Here is a 17,680-nt window from a genome sequence, read left to right as displayed (position 1 = left end):
ATTGGATCGGAGCCTTTTTACCCAATGGGAAAAGTCTTCCTGGGCAGGCCCTGGCCGGGCTCCCATTGTCCCCTTCCTATCCTACCCTTGTTCTGTCTGGTCTGGCTCTCCTGGGCCCCCCATGACCCTGTGGCCATGACCTTCCTATCGGGCCTTGCTTCCTTCGCCCTGCCAAACCTCATGCCCTGGGGCTTTGGGCATGGGCTGAAGGTGATGCCGTAATTAGCCTGGGATTGCTGCTCAGATTTCTGAGCCTCCCACCTGATTCCCAGAGGAGCAGACACATCCCCCACAGATGAGTCTGGGTTACCTGGAGGGCATGGGCACATGAGCCTTCCTGAGAATGTCAGGTGTGTCCTCCCTGGGCTCCTGGGATCAGTCCTCCCGCTTCAGACCCTCTGGGCTTCACTCTGCCGCCGCCGCCCCTTCTCTGGCAGGTTCCAGTTTGTGGCAGTTACCTCTATTCTCTTCAGTGCAGCCTCATTTTTACACTCAGACTCCATGCTGTGATCTCGCTCGTGGCAGGAGCTCTCACTCAGTTTTCCCCATATGTGCCCTGTAGCTGCCCTACCTGTCAGACCAGACCAGTTCCTGTGCCCCAACTGCCATTTTAGCCTTTCCCCCATGAATATTCCCACCCATATAAAGGAGAATAGACATCCTCTCTTCCCTGAAATTGGAAGTCTCCCCCTGCACCTCCCCTCCTCTCCCTTCCTCTTCTCCAGGTTCCTTTTTAGCATCTCTGCTATTTCTTGTCTTGAGGCTCTCATCTCTTACACTTTGCCCACTTCCTGTCTAACACCTCCCAAGCTTCAGAGGTGACAATCTCTCCCCGGTCATGCCCATTCGGCTTAGACTAGAGGTGGTGTTTTTTCTTTTTCTTAAATATATTTTTATTTATTTCATTAAATATTTCCCAGATACATATAAAAAAATTTTGACATTGACTTTTTTTTAAATTTTGAGTTCCAGATTCTCTTCCTTCCTCCTGCCTCTACCTTATCCAGTGAGAAGGCAAGCAATATGTGTGAACTCATGGGAAATATATTTTCTTTTTCTTTTTTTTATTATAGTTTTTTATTGACAAAATATATGCATGGGTAATTTTTAAATATTGATCCTTGCAAAAACTTCTGTTACAACTTTTCCTCTCCTTCCCTCCACCCCCCCCCCCAGATGGCAGGTAGTTCCATACATGTTAAATATGTTAAAGTATATGTTAAATACAATATATGTATACATATTTATACATAAGAAAAATCAGATTTAGAAAGAAGGTAAAAAATAACCTGGGAAGAAAAACAAAAATGCAAGCAAACAACAACAGAAAGAGTGCAGATGTTATGTTGTGGTCCACACTCATTTCCCAGTGTTCTTATGCTGGGTGTAGCTGGTTCTGTTCATCACTGATCATTTGGAACTGATTTGAAGAAAATGTATTTTCATATTAGCCAAATTTCAAAAGAAAATGCACATACATACAAAAACAAGAACAATTTTTAAAAAGTATTCTTCAGTCTACAGTCAGACTTCATAGGTAGTCATTCTGGAGGTGGATAGCATTTTTTTCATCCTGGTTCCTTTGAAATTGCCTAACGTCATTGTCTTGACCGGAACATAAAAGTCCTTCACAGTTGATCATTGTTCCATTATTGCTGTTACTGTGAACTGGTGCTCTCCTAATTCTGCTCACTTCATCTTGCATTAGTTTACATAAATCTTCCCAGATTTTTCTGAAAGCATCCTGCTTGTCATTTCCTATACCACAATAGTGTTCCATCACCATCACATATTACAACTTGTTCAGCCATTCCCCAATTAATGAGTATTCCTTCAATTTTCACTTCTTTGCCATCACAAAAAAAAAAAAAAAAGCTGCTATAGATATGTTTGTCCAGACAGGTGTTTTTCCCTTTTCTTTGATCTCTTTGCGATACAGACCTAGTGATAGTATTGCTAAGTCAAAGGTCATGTATAGTTTTCTAGTCCTTTGGTCTCCAGAATGACTGGAGCAGTTCAAAATTCTACCAAAAATTCATTAATTAGAATAGGGATTCTTAACCTGGAATCTGTGAACATGTTTTTTTTAAAAAAAAATTTTGATAGCTGTCTTTTTATATAATTGGTTTCCTTTGTAATCCTGTGTATTTTATTTTATGCATTTGAGAACGTGATTCTGAAAAGAGATCTTCAGGCTTCTTCAAACTGATGGTTCAGAGTAGTCAAGACGCAAAGGAGGTTAAGGACCCCTTGGAGACTGATAGCTTTTCCACATCAACCCATCCATCCATCCATCCATCAATCAATCTATAAGCATTTATATGTCAGACTCTATCTAGGGCTAGAAGTACAAAGAACCAATCGATCTCCCCACAGGAAGCTTATTTTCTAAGGACCGAGGAGACAGCAAGTGTAGAAAGACGGTCGTTCTTATGTGTGTCCCTTCCCCTTTCTTGTACCTTTCCCTTATTACTCTTTCCCTTTTCCCTTCTGAGACTAAATGTACTTCCAAAGGTGTAAGTTTTATCCTTGGAGTTAAATTCCTGAGGACACAGGGAGAGAGAGGAAGAGACTCCTTCTTAAGATACTGTTATTATGAACATCAAATGTGAGATAATATATGTAAAGTGTTTTTGAACCCTGATGTGCTATGTAGTTAGCTATTATAATGCTTTGAACCTTAATGTGCTCTGTAGTTAGCTATCATTATAATGCTTCTTCAAATCTGTAGGTGTAATGCCTACCAAGAGAAAAGTGAGGTTTTAATGGCATTCCCATCAGACCCCTGGTTGCCGTTGCCCTCGCTTTGTCCACCATCTTTGCCCACTAATCCCTGTCTCTCTCCTCCCAGGATCTGTGGCTGCCCTACTTCAACGTGACCACAGATATCACAGCCTCGGCCATGCGTGTGCACAAGGACGGTAGGCCCTCCCAGATCCTCTTTCCTAGGGCCCATGTCCGCACTCCCCTTCAGGGGAATTGGCCGCCGAGGAAGTGGGGAGCAGGGAGGGTGTCGGGGCCTGGTCCTGCTCAGATGGAACACTCACGTACTAACCCTTTGGCGGTAACCTTGGTGCTGTCCCTGGGCCCGTTCCCTCCCCCTGGGATAACTTGTGGAGGAGGGCTGGACTGCTTCTCTTGGAGTGGATTCTCAGGGAGGGGATCGGGGTGATGAGGGTTGGGGAAGTGATGATTTTCAGCTTTAAAGGGCCATGGAGGATGGGGGCTTGGGTGCAGGGGAAGCCGGGGCTGAGCCATCTGGGACATTGTTAACAGCTGAGCTGCCTGTTTGCCTTGGGGTCCTGTCCAGGGCTCCCCAGCCCCTTTGATCTCTAACCTCTAACCTGATAACCTGCTAACCCTCCAGGGACCCTCTGGATGGTTTGGACGCACAGGCCCTGAGCTGGGAGCAGACATGGGGCTCCCACCAAAGGTCCCCAATTCCCCCGGGATGAAAAGCGTGCCCTCTTCTCCTCTTCCTCCTTCCTCACTTCTCCCATCCCCCCATAGCGCAGTACTACTCTTGATTCTTATATCTCTGCTCCGGTCCCTGGGCCCTTCTTCCCCTAATCTTTTCCATTTATCTGATAGCATCCCTGCCAGGCCCCTGGCCACTTCCCCCCCCATGCTCCTGTTCCTCTCTGTCCCCTTGAAAGGGGTGTGTGGGGACATCTAGTCCAGTGCTTCCTGCTGTCCCCATCTTTGTGCTCTGCCCCTCATGGTCTGCCCTTCTCTGAAGGCCGCATGTGCCTAGGTCCAGTGCCCTCCATCCCTTCCCCAGTCCTCCTTTCTCCCCCACACCCTGCCCCACTCTGTCGCCTCCCCCACCTCTGTCCCCCTATCCTCTCACATTCCCCTCCCACTCTGTCCCCCGCAGGCAGCGTGTGGCGGTACGTCCGGGCCAGCTCTTCCTACACCCCGTACCTGCCCCCCCTGTGTGACCCCTCGGATGGGCACCACCTGGTGGATGGGTGCTATGTTAACAATGTCCCAGGTCAGCACCGGGGGGCTCTGCTCCTGGCTCCCCCTCAGGTGAGGGGGGGCCCTTGGGGTGGGGGGCCTGACGTGGTGTCCCCCCTCCCTGGGCAGGGTCTCTGTGGCGGTACGTCCGGGCGAGCATGACGCTCTCGGGCTACCTGCCCCCACTCTGTGACCCGAAGGACGGCCACCTGCTCATGGACGGCGGCTACATCAACAACCTGCCAGGCAAGTGGCTGGGCCCGGGGTGGGTGCAGGGCAGCGCCGGCAGGCGTAAGTGAGCATGTGCGGACATGGGCACGGGTGCGTCCCCTGGCTTCGGTCCGCAGCTCCAGCAGTTCTGGACCAGGCTTGGTGACCCCTCTGCCCCTCCCGGCCCCTGGGGCTGGGCCCTCTTGTTCCCACACTGTCTCTTTCCCCTGTCCCGACCGGCCTCCTGCTGCCCCTTTCCCCCCTCAAGCGCAGGCGCTCCAGCTCGCCCCCTTTTGGGTCCTGAAGATCTGGGTACAGGCACACAGAGTGGCAGGAAAGCCTCCCAGAGAGCTGCCCGGGGGCGGCGAGCCGCTGCCCTGGGGCCCTTCCGTCTCTGCCTCTCTTCCCCCTCCTGTGCCAGTGGCGTGGGAGGGAAGGGGCTCCTTCCCTGCCTGTCCTGTGGCCTTGGGCAGCCCCTCCCGGGGACCGAGGGGCCCGGCCACCGGCAGGATGTGCCGTGGGGGGGCCCGGAGGCTGCACCAGAGGGCGCCCTTGGAAACGCCGCGTGCTCCTCCCGAGGCCTGCGCTGTGGCGGCCCCTTTGCCCTCCCTCCAGCCCCGTTATCCTGGCTGACCGCCCTTCTCTGCCCCACAGCTGATATCGCCCGGAACATGGGGGCTAAGACGGTGATAGCCATTGACGTGGGCAGTCAGGATGAGACTGACCTCAGCAACTATGGGGACAGTCTGTCGGGCTGGTGGCTGCTCTGGAAACGGCTCAACCCCTGGGCCGAGAAGGTCAAGGTGAGGGAGCCCCCGACCCGGAGCGCGGGGACAGAGGCTCTCGCGGGCGGGGCTCAGGGCTGCCCGCTCCCTTGTAGGTGCCGGACATGGCCGAGATCCAGTCCCGCCTGGCCTACGTGTCCTGTGTGCGGCAGCTAGAGATAGTGAAATCGAGCTCCTACTGTGAGTATCTGCGCCCGCCCATAGACTGCTTCAAAACCATGGACTTTGGCAAGTTTGACCAGATCTATGTGAGTATGGGAGGGGGATGGGACCGAGGAGGGGGTCGAGGCTGGGGGTGGAGTCCCCTTGGAGGAAGGGCTGGGGGGAGATCTCCGCTTGAGCCCCTGCCTCTTGGCCCCGCAGGATGTGGGTTACCAGCATGGGAAAGTGGTGTTTGGGGGCTGGAGCCGCGGGGACATCATCGAGAAGATGCTGAGGGACAGGCGTTCGGCTGACCTCAACGAGAGTCGGCGCACCACCGACGTGAGTCGCCGACCTCTCCCCACTCCCCCCGCCCCCACACCCCCATTGAGGGCCGTGGTGGCTCCCCGCCCCCCACCACAGACGCCCGGCCTCCCCTGGTGCTTCTCAGGTGCTGACCTGCCCCAGCGCTGGCTTTACTGACTTAGCAGAGATCGTGTCCCGGATCGAGCCGACCAAAAGCTACGTGTCTGACAGCTACGCCGACGGTGAGGGAGGGGGAGCGGAGGCCGGGGCCTCGGGCTGGGGGCAGGACTAGCGGTGGAGGTGACCCACTCAGCCCGGGACTCTCTCCTGAATCCCAGGCGAGGAATCGGACTGTCTGACAGAGTACGAGGAGGATGGCGGGCCTGACGGCGCCCGAGATGAAGGGGGCTCCCCTGGAGGGGGGACTCCCAACAGCACCTTTGAGACTGTGAGTAAAACGGCCGCTGTTTTCCTCCTGTTTCCCCTTGAGCTCTCCTGATTCCCGGCCCTCGCTGTCTCCCCTCTGCCCTGTCCCAGCCTCTGTCATGGGCTGGCCATGGCCAAGACCCACACGAGGCTGTTGCTGTTACAGGATGAAGAGAAGAGTCTACGGCACCGGAGGGGCCGCCCCCAGGACCCCCCTGGCTCTCCCGCGGAGGCCTGAGCCCTCTCTGGGGAGGATCCCATCCTCCCATCTTGGGAGTGACTCCAGGACCAACTGGGCCCCAGCGGAGGGAAGGGTGGGGGTGGCTCCCCAAGCAATAGCCCTAACCCCCCACTCCTCAGCACTTACACTGGACCTGGCACTGGACTGAGCTGCCCTGGGGCGGGGCGGGGGGGCCTGCACTGAATTGATCCCTGTCCTCCCCCTCCCCCCAAATAAATGCTCACAGCTTCCTCTCTGCTTGTTGTTGCCTCCTGGACCCCGGACTGTGGAGTCTTCCCCGAAGCCCTTTTCAGGCAGGCTCTGGGCGGCTACTCACCAAGTGGCCACAAGGGGGCCACGCTTCACCACTGAGCTGCCCATGGCCCCTGTTCTCGCAGGCTAGGGTTTGGGGCACAGACGGGAGCCCAGATCCTGTTCCGGGGAGCACGGCGGCTGGGTGTGGAGACGGGACCGAGGCAGGGGAAGAGAGGGTGGGGACCCCAGCCCAGCAAGGCCTGCTGAGGGCCTTTCCTTTCTCCCGATCATTTCTAGGGTTACCTGTGGGGGCCAGCGGGTCGTAAATACCCAAATTCAGAAGGCCACATCAACAAGAATGACCGAGAGTGCTCCCTGCAGGCCCCCGGGGCCTGAGGAAGCCTCCAGAGAGGGAAAAAGGCTTTGCTGGGCAGAGGAGCTGGGAGTGGTGTGGCAGGGTCGGGGGCGCCAAGCTTGGTGAGGAGAGGGAGGAGGCTGCAGCTTCAGGGAGTCAGAGTGGGTGAGCCAAGCCTGTCTTCTTGGGCCCGGGCCCCTCTGCTCCTTGTCTAGTTAACCTGTTAACGTTCCCCTTTCTCCTGCCGCTACCCCTACAGTGGGGGGTCCTAGTCTAGTTCCCACCCCTTGTAATACCCACCCTTCTCTGTACACATGTACACCAGGGACATGTTTGTTTCTTGTGAAGATTTACTTACAAGGGGCGTTAGCCAATATACAGATTCAGAAAGAAGACACTGGCACAGGGTGATGAGGAATGTACATCAAGGAAAATGACCTACTTCCAGCCTGGGTGGTGCCCGAAACTTTCCTATCTATTCTATCTAGCTCAAGTTCTCCAAGCCTAGTGTAATCTCTGGTTTTCTCTAAACCTGGATTCTCTGGTCGCCTTTCAGAGAACGGTGTTTGCCACCCCCAGATATTCCACACTCCAAGTGGGGATTCACCCACCTGAACTGCAACATCCAGGCCCAGCTCTGGAGCCACTTAGCCAATCAGGAAGCCTCCTGATAGAAGCAGCTGGCTTGGGGGCTTTCTGCCCACATTCTTCTACAATCTAATCACTATCTATCTCCCTCATCCCCCTGAGCAAGACAGGCAAGGAAAGTTAGGCGGTCGATGAGACGCTTTCCATCGTTTAGGGAAAAAAATCAGAATAATAGAACTTAATTCACATGGTGAGAGGCAGGTTGGCACAGTAGCCAGAGAGCCGGCCAGATTGGGGTCCCGGGCATATGATGGCTCTGCAGGTCGCTTGTCCTCGAGAATGCCAGGCAGCTAAGACAGTTAATTTGTAGACAAGGTGCTGACCTTCATGTACATCTTCCTTGTCTTGTCTTTATGTTGAATTTCTGTGCCTGGGTCAGAGTAGGTTTTTAATAAATGCTTGCCTTCCCACTTTGGTAGAAGGAGTTCCTCACTTGCCACACTCATGCATCCTGGCTCATTTTTTAAAATGGCACGGGTCATCTGCAGTGTTCCCAAATGAGAGTCTTGTTCAAGAGACTCTGTAGTACTGGAAGAGGCTGGACCTAGAAAGCAGAGACTCGGCTTTGAGTGAGTGTGGGACCCTGGGCAAGTTACTCAAACTCATTGTGCCTCTGTTTCCTCACCTGTAAAATGAGGGAAGAACATGATTCATTATCACGCTCCAGCACTGTTGTGCAGAAAGCCCTTTGTAAGCTACAAAGCGCCATGGAAATGTGTGTTCTTGCTGTTATTACAGGCAAGACGTAATTAAGCCTGTGCGTTAATAGGAAGATTATTCTGGCATCAGTGTGAAGGATGGGCCTGAGCAGGGAGAATGGAGTCAGGGAGACCAGGTGAGTCTATTGTAATAGTCCAGGGGAGAGGTAAGGAGATTCTGAATTAGGGTGGGGGCCGTGGGAATGGAGAGGAAGGATGGAAAAGATACTGCAGAGATAGAATCAGTGGACTTGGCAAAAGCTTGATTGTGGGAAGTGAGAAAGGAGGGCTCGAGCCCTGAAGTTTCAGGTCTGGGTAGCCAAGAGGATGGTGCAATAAACAGAATAAAGAGGGAAGTGACCACGTTTATCATGGAGGGTAAATGTGGTTTTGAACCTGCTGCATCTGTTGTATCAGGGGATGCCCCCGTGTCTGTCAGGCAGAACAGAGGGCAGAGAAGTAGGGTGAGTGAGACAGATTTGGCCAGCATCTGGGTAGGAGTGATAGTTGAAGCCATGAGAGTGGATGAAATCACTGAGGGAGAAAGTGTTGAGAGAGAAATAAAGAAGCCTGAGGGTAGCACCCTGCAGAAATGCTTAGGAATTGAGAGAATGAGGAAAGACTGGAGAGACAGTCGAAGAAAGGGGAGCCAGGGAGAGGCCACAGGAAACCCAGGTCAGAGGGGAGTGGGATGATCTAGCAGGTTTTGCCTGGCTGGTCTAGCCCAGTTCCACCTGCTAGGACCTAGGTGTCCTTCCTCCTTGGCTGGCCAGCCCTTGTCCCTCACAGTCCAGGGGCCCCATAGCAAGTTGAAGTGGGAAGGGCCATATCATCCCTGGGCAAGAATTCTCTTTACAGCATGCTCACAAATGGTCATCATACTTTGAAGACCTGTGAGGAACACGCTGCCTCTTACGGTCACCTTAAGGAGCTTTCCCTTCCCCCTAATGACTTCTACCTGGTGCTCTAGCTGTGCCCTCTACAGCCAATCTTATCTTCTTTCACATGACGTTCCTTCAGACGTGGAATAGCAGGCCTCTCCCCTGAGTTTGCTTCAGGCTAAATCACTCCCCCCCCAACCCAGTTCCGCCCCTCCAGAGGGCTCTTTGTTCTTTCTCTGGAATGTATCTTTAGGGACTTTAAAGTCCCAGACAAGAAATCAAAATATTTTTAAAAACATTTGTAGAATTTCTCTTCTACCAGGTAAAAGTTGGGACTTTGGAAGGAAAAGAAAGACACAGGAATTGAAGCACTGGAGATTATCTATCTACCTCTTCATATCAATATTGTCTATATGTGATGGCAAATAATATGTATGAATACATACACACACATGCATGCGCATACACACACATATAAACGAATGAGCAGATGTGTGTGTGGTGGCAAATTAGATTTTCTGGATATGGCTTGGGGTACTCGAATGATGGGCTCTTCCTATCTAAGAATGTGTTTGGCTGGAAACTTGTCAATATTCAGGTAAAAGTATGATTCCTGTGAAGGATACTAGATGGGGCATGGGAAGAAAATTGGAAATGGACAAGGCGCCTTACGGGGAAATAATTCAGAGAGTTGAGAACAAGGCTTATGTATATCTTCTTAAGGATTCTAGTTAGGAAGATTCCACATATCAAAAGATTGATGATTTAATCAGCATGAACGCTACCGTCATCCATCTCTCATAACCCACTGTACCTTGGAAAATCATTTCATGGGTTACCTTGGTCAAAAGATGCCATTATCTGCCTGATTATGTCTAGATAGAAATATGGAGATAGCTCTGTGTGTGTGTGTGTGATCTATATGGCATAAATGTATGTGTCTATATGCATATAGTCATGCAGAATATTTTCATATTAATCATGTTGCAAAAGGGAACCTAGACCAAAAGGGGGAAAAAAAAGGTTAAAAAAGTCTGCTTCAATCTGCATTCACATAGTCCATCAGATCTTTGTCTGGCGGCAGATAGCGTCTTTTCATCATAAATCCCTTGGAATTGTCTTGGTGAGAATAGCTAAGACTGAAGGCATTTTTATCTTGGTAGGAACTATTAAAACTTGTGGAGCATGACCCCAGCCTTCAGGAATTGGCATTCCTACTTCTTGACCAGGTACCAGAGGGAGAACTTTAATGGAAAAGAGATTTAGCACAAAATATAATAAAAAATATTGTAAAATATAAATAATTTTATCAGTATCCCCAAATCTTGATGGAATGGACTCATTAGTCTGGAGTATGGTGAAACGGGGGTACGTTATTAGGAAGAAACATTTAACTGAGGGTGCTTTGGAATAGTACTGTATATCAGGATTGACACCCATGTGGAAATTTACAAACCTACTGGGAGAAATGCAGTGGAGCGAATGCAGGTGAGGTTCAAGAAAACAGGTGATGTCACTTTTGGAGTACACACAGAAGAGGAGGGATGGGATGTTCTCCAAGAATGAAATTCTGTTGACACAGGATTGTGTCAACAATTCTGCGAAAAAGAAAAGAGAATGATCTAAAGACATTAATGGGGCTCTTCTGGGAGTTCTTGTTAACTTTAAACCAGTATGTACAAGGGATAGAAGTGAGCACAGGTAACTGAGGAGAACACAAAAGTCTGGAGCATTTCTATACAAATACTGTCATGAAGATGGGTGGAAGCTTATTGCTGAACACACCAAGAATCGTGGTGGGAGCAATAAGGAAATAAAAGCCACTTCTTGGAGCGATGGCCTAATGTTAACAAGTGAAAGAGGACAATCAACTATTTAGCTGAATTGAACTGAAGGAATAGAAGGGAAGTTATGATTTCTTTAGTATAAGGGACCTCCTCCAGCTTAGCAGCATCTAGAATTCAATAGATGAAAAAAGGAAATAAGCTTTTATTAGACATCTACTGGGTACCAGGCAGTGGGCTAAATTCTTTAACTTCTCACAATACCCTCCATTTTACAGTTGAGGAAACTGAGACAAACATTTAAGTGACTTAAGCATTTATATGGTTACTATGTGCATTATTATCCATATGACTGGGCAAGTCACTTCTGTGCCTCAGTTTACTCGTTTGTAAAATGAAGAGGTTGGACTAGAGAGTCTCTGAGGTCTAAATTCATGATGTTCTCATGCAAAAATGATGAAAAACAATCACTATTCTCAAAAAAGGTTACATTCTCCAGAAGTTTACAACCTGTAAATAGAAAAAAATAAACAGATTATTTTTGCATAAGGAGAGAGCACCAACGTTTAGAAGCAGAGAAGACTGGGTAGGAGCTGACATTTGAATTAAACCTGGAAGGAAGCTAAGGATTCTATTGTTCTTCCATCTTTTCTAACTAGGAGACTTATCTCAGACTGAGAAGAGTAAGACAAACACAGTAAACCAGGAATTAAAGTCCTAGATAAGGGAGATGGTTGTGAGAGCTCTTAGCTGCTTTAAAATCCAAAAATCTGCTGATGTGATTGCTGAGCCATTGCCAGTAAAATTGGAATTGTGAATGGGAGAATCACCAGAAGATTAGAGATGGGCCTCCATTTCATAGTCATATTGATATTCAGAAGGAGGAAAGAAGATGGCTTCTGTCTATTGTAGGCAGTGCAGTACACATTTGATAACCTCGTTAAGGCAAGCAATGATCATTAGGAGCCAGCACAGATTCATTTGGACCACATCGTGCAACTGATCTAATTTCCTTTTTTGATAGATACTAGCTTGGGAGAGCTGGAGAACGAAGTAGACTAGCATTTGGTTTTTTAGGAAGCATTTGGCTGTTTCATAGTATCCTTGTGGATGAATAGAAAGTATCAAAGTTGGATGTACATGGTTATTGAGAATATCAGTGGGTTGAATAGGTTTCAAGGAGTATTGCCTAGTGAATTAGTGTTAACCCTCATAGAAGTAGGGCTCTGATAGTATGTTACCACTATTTTCCTGTGGCTCTGTTTTTTTCAATGTTCAATCATAGTTATAAAGCTAACAGGGGTCTTGGGGGTCACCTAAACTATCCCTTTCAATTTACAGATGAGGAAACTGAGGCTCTAGGAGCTTACCTATCTTGCCTTGGCTTATACAAATAGTATTTGGCAGAGGCAAGAATCAGACCCACGGACTTTGATCAAATCCAGCACTTTTTCCCACTGTAACATTAATGTATATTAACGACAGGCAAACTACCTATGGAGTAGCTTCCCTGGTAATTTAGTGCTCAGGATTTGATGCTTTCCCTGGACAGGATAAGCCCTCCCTTTAGAAACTCTCAAAGCTCTTTCCATAGATATTCCGCACAATCTAGGTTCAGGAAAAATGAAATAGGGAAAGGCATCCAGACAAAAAAGTCATTCCTGGCCCACAATCCTGTATCCAAAAGGGACATCAATATCTGCTTTATAAGGTTATCTGGACTTTAACCAAGAGTCAAGTAGAAATGAACAAAATTGGATATCCCTAAACATTGTGATGGGTTTCTCCTTTAAGCATTGTATCAGTCTGAGGCTTGCTATGGATCCAGGATCCAGATTTAGAGATTAAAAGGAAAATGGGAGAAGGCTCATATTCAGTTTATGGGAAAGTGTAGATGGCCCCTAATGTCCCTTCCATCATATGATCAGAAATTTTGGAAAGAATCTTTAGAGGCGATCTTGTTTAGTTCTTCCATTTTAGACACAAATATCTGAAGCTCTCCCAAAAATATGACTTGCCCAGAGTCATATAATCTGTATCTGTAATAATAAAGGACAAAGTCAGGAATTAAAGTCAGGAATTGTGATTCTGAATCCAGTGCACTTGTCCAGGATGCCTTCAGATTTTCAGATGATGCAAAGTTGTGGCTTGCTCAGAGTCTCATGATCTATAATAATAAAAGACAAAATTAGGAATTAAAGTCATGAATTGTGATTCTGAATCCAGTGCTCTGTCTAGGATGTCTTCAGATTTTCACATGGGCAGAGATCCAGAGATATTTTAATGCCTTCAATCTCCACTCTCATTCTTAAAAGAGGGACTACAAGACTGAAAGGTAGCTGATAGCCCCCATATCACATTGGCACTCTTGAGGTATCAGGAAAATTGAAGGGAGGCCTCTCATATGGTGGCAGATGCCCTGTGTCAGATTTAGGGGCGGTCACGTATGAGATTTCCGTAAGCTTAGAGAGAATAGATGAATTTCAATCTGCATCAAGTGAGAGGATACCCATACTGACAAGCTCACAGATCCAGGAGGAAAGCCCTTTGCAGACCTTAAAAGGCTTTATATAATGTGAGCTCTTATCATTATTGACAGGCTGGAATGATGAGACAGTTATAACAGGATGAAATCACACAAGTTGGGAGGGGGGAAGGAGATGTAGAGAAAATATAGTTCATGTCAAAAGGATAAGGGGCTATCACTGGGATGTAAGCATAGTATGAGCTGATGACATGACATCAAGAAAAGTCAATTCAATTAGGTTGGGAAGGCATTCCTTTTCGATGTCACTGTGGGACCACATAGGGAACACTCTGTAGTTTTTGTCACTACATTTCAGGAACGATGTGACAGATTGAAAGACAGGAGAGGGAAATTAAGGACTAATGGACAGGAATTCTATGTGGGGCAGACATTAATATTAAAAAAACAGCTGTCTAATAATGGACTAGGCTATTCTTCTAGGGAATAAGTTCCCGTTTTACTGCCACTGTTCAAGCAGAGGTTGGATATTGTGGAGGGGATTCCTGAATTAGATGAAAAGCTGACCTAGATGACTATTAAGAGTCCCCCTCCAAGAATATGATTCTGGAATCAAGAGTGGTGACCACTGGGGGATTCCCACATTTGAGTGAGGAAAAGAGAACCAGGACAGTGTAGTGTTTCTAAAAAAAAAAAAAAAAGTGGGAGGGGGAAGAATAAGGCAATAATGGTAGAGTCAAGGAATGTGAGGACAGATAAAAGATTGAAAAATCTACTGGGACCATTTTGATGGAAACAGATCCCAGATTTCTAAGGATTTCAGAAGTACACACTTCTACTTTCTAACAATTAGGAAATTCAAGCCAATTTGGGAGGCATTGAATGACAACTATGTGCCAAGCACTGGAGATAGAAAGACTCAGAAGACATTCCCTGCCCTCAAGGAGATTATATTCTTCATGTAAACAGATGAGTATATACTTGGGGGGAGGGGTAGAGGAGGGAGATCATGAAAGAAAAAGGAGATCATGAAAGCCATCCAGTAGCACACGAAATAAGCCGACATAGGCTAATTCAGATGGAAGTAGAGTGATGGAGGGAAGATTTTATTTTTCTTTTAAGCTAGGAGAGACCCAACATATTGATAGGCTGAAGAGAAGCCAGAAGGGAGGGAGAGATTAAAGATGCTGGAAAAAATATCTCTGAGAATGCTGGATCATAGGCACAAGTAGAAGGATGGCAGTTAGTCCTCAACATTAGAAGGGATGGATATTTTTTCCTTAGGGACAAGAAGGAAGCAGGAAGGGATGGCAAAAACATGGGAAGACTTCCATGTGTAGGAAAAGAAACTCAGGACAGATGACCAACCTTCTTTGTATTGTAGGCAGTTCAGTTTCCTGATGGGGCAAAGAGGGTAAAGTTGGAGATTTCAGGAAAGAGAGATTTTAGAACCACCATCATGAGAATTTGATTAATTGAGAAGTAAAAGACTTGCTGAAGGACAGCCAGCCAGCTCTTCTCCCCTCTCCTGAGCCATGCTCCCCCTCCCCCCTGTCTGTTCCATGTCTTTTCGATAGGTCAGGGAAGGCTATAGCCTCAGTGGGAGGGACAGAACCCATTAAAGACCAGAGGAATTCTGGGAACATGGATCAGAGCAGTAATTTCTAAGGCCAGACTGGAATCCTGAGGACTAACTAATCCGCTTAACTGGGCTGTGGTCCAGAATGGTGGGAATGGCTTTGGGGGAAGGTGGAGGGCCCCCTCCAAATCCCCCTTGGGAATGATGTTGGGAGGGGGAAGTAGAGGCTTTCCCCTCCAAATCCCTTTGGGAAATGGATTGTGGGGGCTAAGGTAGGAACCCCACCCCCACCCCCAACACTTTTGAAATCCTTGTTGGGAATAGTGCTGCTAGTGGGGAGATGGAAACCTCTCTCTTAAGCTCTCCCTTTAAAGTAGTGTTGAGGAAGAGAAGCCTGTGCCCCCTACTCCAAATTCACTATTTTCCCATTGTCTAAGAATCTGTATTATTACAAATTTGCATAATGCTCATATTATTACAGAACATTTTCACAGATTATTTCATTTGATCCTGACAGCATTCTTCTGGGGCAGGCAGAAATGTTTATTGTCCCCATTTTACAGATGAAAAAACTGAGGCACAGGATAGACTTGCCCATAATTAGGATGGATAGTTGGTGGCAGAAATAGAATTAAACTCAGATCTTCTGCCCCTAAGTGCAGTGATCTTTCCACCACTACCCACAACTCTAAAGTTCTCCTGAGACCCCAGAGGCCCTCCCAAATGCTGGTAGCTGGGTCTCAGTCTTTAATAACTGGGACTGGTTAATCAACATCCATTTAATTACACCTGGAAATTCTCCATCGTCAATCCCAGGCTCTAGGGTGCCATGGGTTTTATTTAGGGGAGAATGATATACAAGAAGGGGAAGGGGCCTTAGGCACTCTGGTGAGGGAAAGAAGTTTGGAAAGACTGACGATCTGGGGACCTGGGTCCTGAGGGAGAAAAATAATATCTACAAGGAGGTCAATTAGGGCTTAGCTCCCTGGGTCCCCCCTCCCCACACCCCAAAGGAGCTGGGGGAGCCAGGCTGTCTGGGGGAGCTGCCCAGGCCTGTGGGGCCTGCCCTGTCCCAGGGAACAAGCCCCCGGGGGAGGGTTGGGGCTTCAATTAACTGGGCATCATGGGTGGAACCCCAGCAGGAGGCACCCAGCTGCCCTGCCATGCAGCTAGTTCTGGGCTGGGTATACCAGTCAGGTTAGTGTGGGGGTTGGAGGGAGGGCTAAGTGCTTGGTCCTGGATGAGGGAGCAGTTCCAGGGTGGGGGGTAAGCACTTAGGTCCTTTTCTCTTTCACATAAGAACACTCTCCTCTCCCGCACTCAGTCCTGTTCCCTCAGCTTTATTCACAAGATCCAACTGCCAATTTGTAGTCACTAATGTCAGCATTGAATAGGAAGAGAGGGAGACTGGGGGGACAAGGAGACAGACACGGATGTTCTAGCCCTCACCTAAGAGAGAAGATGCCATCTTGCTTTTCTTTTGTTCATAACAGTTCTAGAGTTGGAAGGACTTGGAGGCAATCTAGTCCAATCTCTTCATTGGGTAGATATGGCACTGAGGTCAAGAGAGATTAAATGATTTATTCACAGTCACAAAGTTAACAAGTGAGCTGAAATACAAATCAGGTCTTTTGGATTGAAAGTCCGACAACTTCCACTATGTCATACTGTTTCTAGGTACTCGAACCCTGGCATTCTGAACTTTACCAGCATTTTATCCACCATATTAGACTGCCTCTAGGGATAACTAGAGTGCCATCTCTAGGTTCTTGGGAGCCAGAAAGGCAGAGCCACCTGGGGCCGGGAATGGGTCCTTGGACTCTGCTATTCCTAAAGCCCTTCTTTAAGGCAGGCTTTTCTACTCCCCTCCCCAAGTCTGTCTCCACTGGGCTCCCAACTAGTTTGAGATCTCCCTAGCTCATAAGGGATTGAATCCAGTAGCTGTCTAGGCTGCCTCTACACTTGAGCCTGGAGCCTCTGAATCTATGTGTCCATGTATCCCCCCATGTTACACACGTGGGGATATAGAAATCTGTAGCTCTGTGAGATGCTATGTCCGTACATGTACTGGTGCTCTAATACCAGTTTGTCCTTTGCTGCTGAAAAGGTCATGGAATCATTGTTGGTCATCACGTGAAAAATGAGCACATAGGTGTGACTACTGGCAGCCACATGTTAAGTTCCTGGCTCCAGTATATACACCGACAGGTAGACTTAACTCCATTTAGCTCCTCATAGTACAATTCACCATGGATTTGCCTGGCAAACCGAATCAGAATCCTGGAGTCCAAATTTCTCGCTTTATAGGTGAAGTACGGGGCACCGGGAATGGACTTGCCCAAGGTCACCGGGCAAGTTAGAATCAAAGCTGGACTAGAAACCAGGTCTCTGGACTTCTCTCAGATCCCTTGGGATCAAGCGTTCTATTGATACACAAACACATCTTCCATACACAGAGCTACAACCCAGGTCCCCTCCCCTACGTATAGACACACCTCTCCTATGCACACACATACACATGTCTCCCTTCCCGATGCACACTGAGCCAGTCATACACCCTTCTCATGTGAACACATATAAACCCACGCCCGGGTCTCATGTGTCCACGCCCGCCTCCCGGCACAGACACATCCGCGCGCTGGAACAACGCAAGCCCCAACACACCCCGATTCCCATCCCCACCTGCCCGCCTGCCGCGCACCCACCCACGAGCAGGCGGCCGGGCGCAGACCCAGCGGACAGACAGGCCTTCTTTGTGTGGAGAGTTCAGGTGCGCCCAGAAGCTGCACAATGGAGGCCTGTCTGTCTGTCTGTCTGGGGCTAAACCGCCGCGGGGTGGGGGGGAGGGGAAGGGACGGGGGAGGAAGGCGGTGCCTCTGGGGGTGTCCAGGAAGCACCACCCCTTATACACACCCCCTCTCTCCGCCACCGCTACATTGCACCCCAA

The 17,680-nt window shown here is 48.6% G+C and overlaps 1 protein-coding gene and 1 long non-coding RNA gene across 7 annotated transcripts in view; one reads left to right on the top strand and one right to left on the bottom strand.

Annotated features, from left to right (window-relative positions):
* The window catches only part of PNPLA6 (patatin like phospholipase domain containing 6), a 45,063-nt gene extending 38,764 nt beyond the window's left edge, over nt 1-6,299 (top strand). For 3 of the 6 annotated variants that reach the window (XM_051972526.1, XM_051972522.1, XM_051972521.1), the window contains 9 exons: nt 2,852-2,921; nt 3,878-3,994; nt 4,090-4,206; nt 4,825-4,973; nt 5,051-5,203; nt 5,319-5,438; nt 5,548-5,644; nt 5,741-5,850; nt 5,995-6,299. In XM_051972526.1, the coding sequence (XP_051828486.1) occupies nt 2,852-2,921; nt 3,878-3,994; nt 4,090-4,206; nt 4,825-4,973; nt 5,051-5,203; nt 5,319-5,438; nt 5,548-5,644; nt 5,741-5,850; nt 5,995-6,066 (1,005 nt within the window). In that variant the 3' untranslated portion in view covers nt 6,067-6,299. The remainder of the gene's footprint in view (nt 1-2,851; nt 2,922-3,877; nt 3,995-4,089; nt 4,207-4,824; nt 4,974-5,050; nt 5,204-5,318; nt 5,439-5,547; nt 5,645-5,740; nt 5,851-5,994) is intronic. The other 3 variants (XM_051972525.1, XM_051972523.1, XM_051972524.1) reach the window with 2 other exon arrangements.
* Nucleotides 6,300-6,990: 691 nt separating this feature from the next.
* LOC127545337 (uncharacterized) lies at nt 6,991-17,311 on the bottom strand. The gene is made up of 2 exons (XR_007949638.1): nt 16,183-17,311; nt 6,991-12,836 (listed from the first exon to the last, which is right to left on the bottom strand). It is a non-coding gene; the product is annotated as an uncharacterized LOC127545337 (long non-coding RNA).
* Nucleotides 17,312-17,680: the final 369 nt, after the last annotated feature.

Source organism: Antechinus flavipes, chromosome 1 (genome assembly GCF_016432865.1).
Source record: "Antechinus flavipes isolate AdamAnt ecotype Samford, QLD, Australia chromosome 1, AdamAnt_v2, whole genome shotgun sequence".
In the NCBI taxonomy this organism is placed as follows: domain Eukaryota; kingdom Metazoa; phylum Chordata; class Mammalia; order Dasyuromorphia; family Dasyuridae; genus Antechinus; species Antechinus flavipes.
Note: the sequence above shows the minus strand (reverse complement) of the source record. Positions and strands in the feature narration are given on the sequence as shown.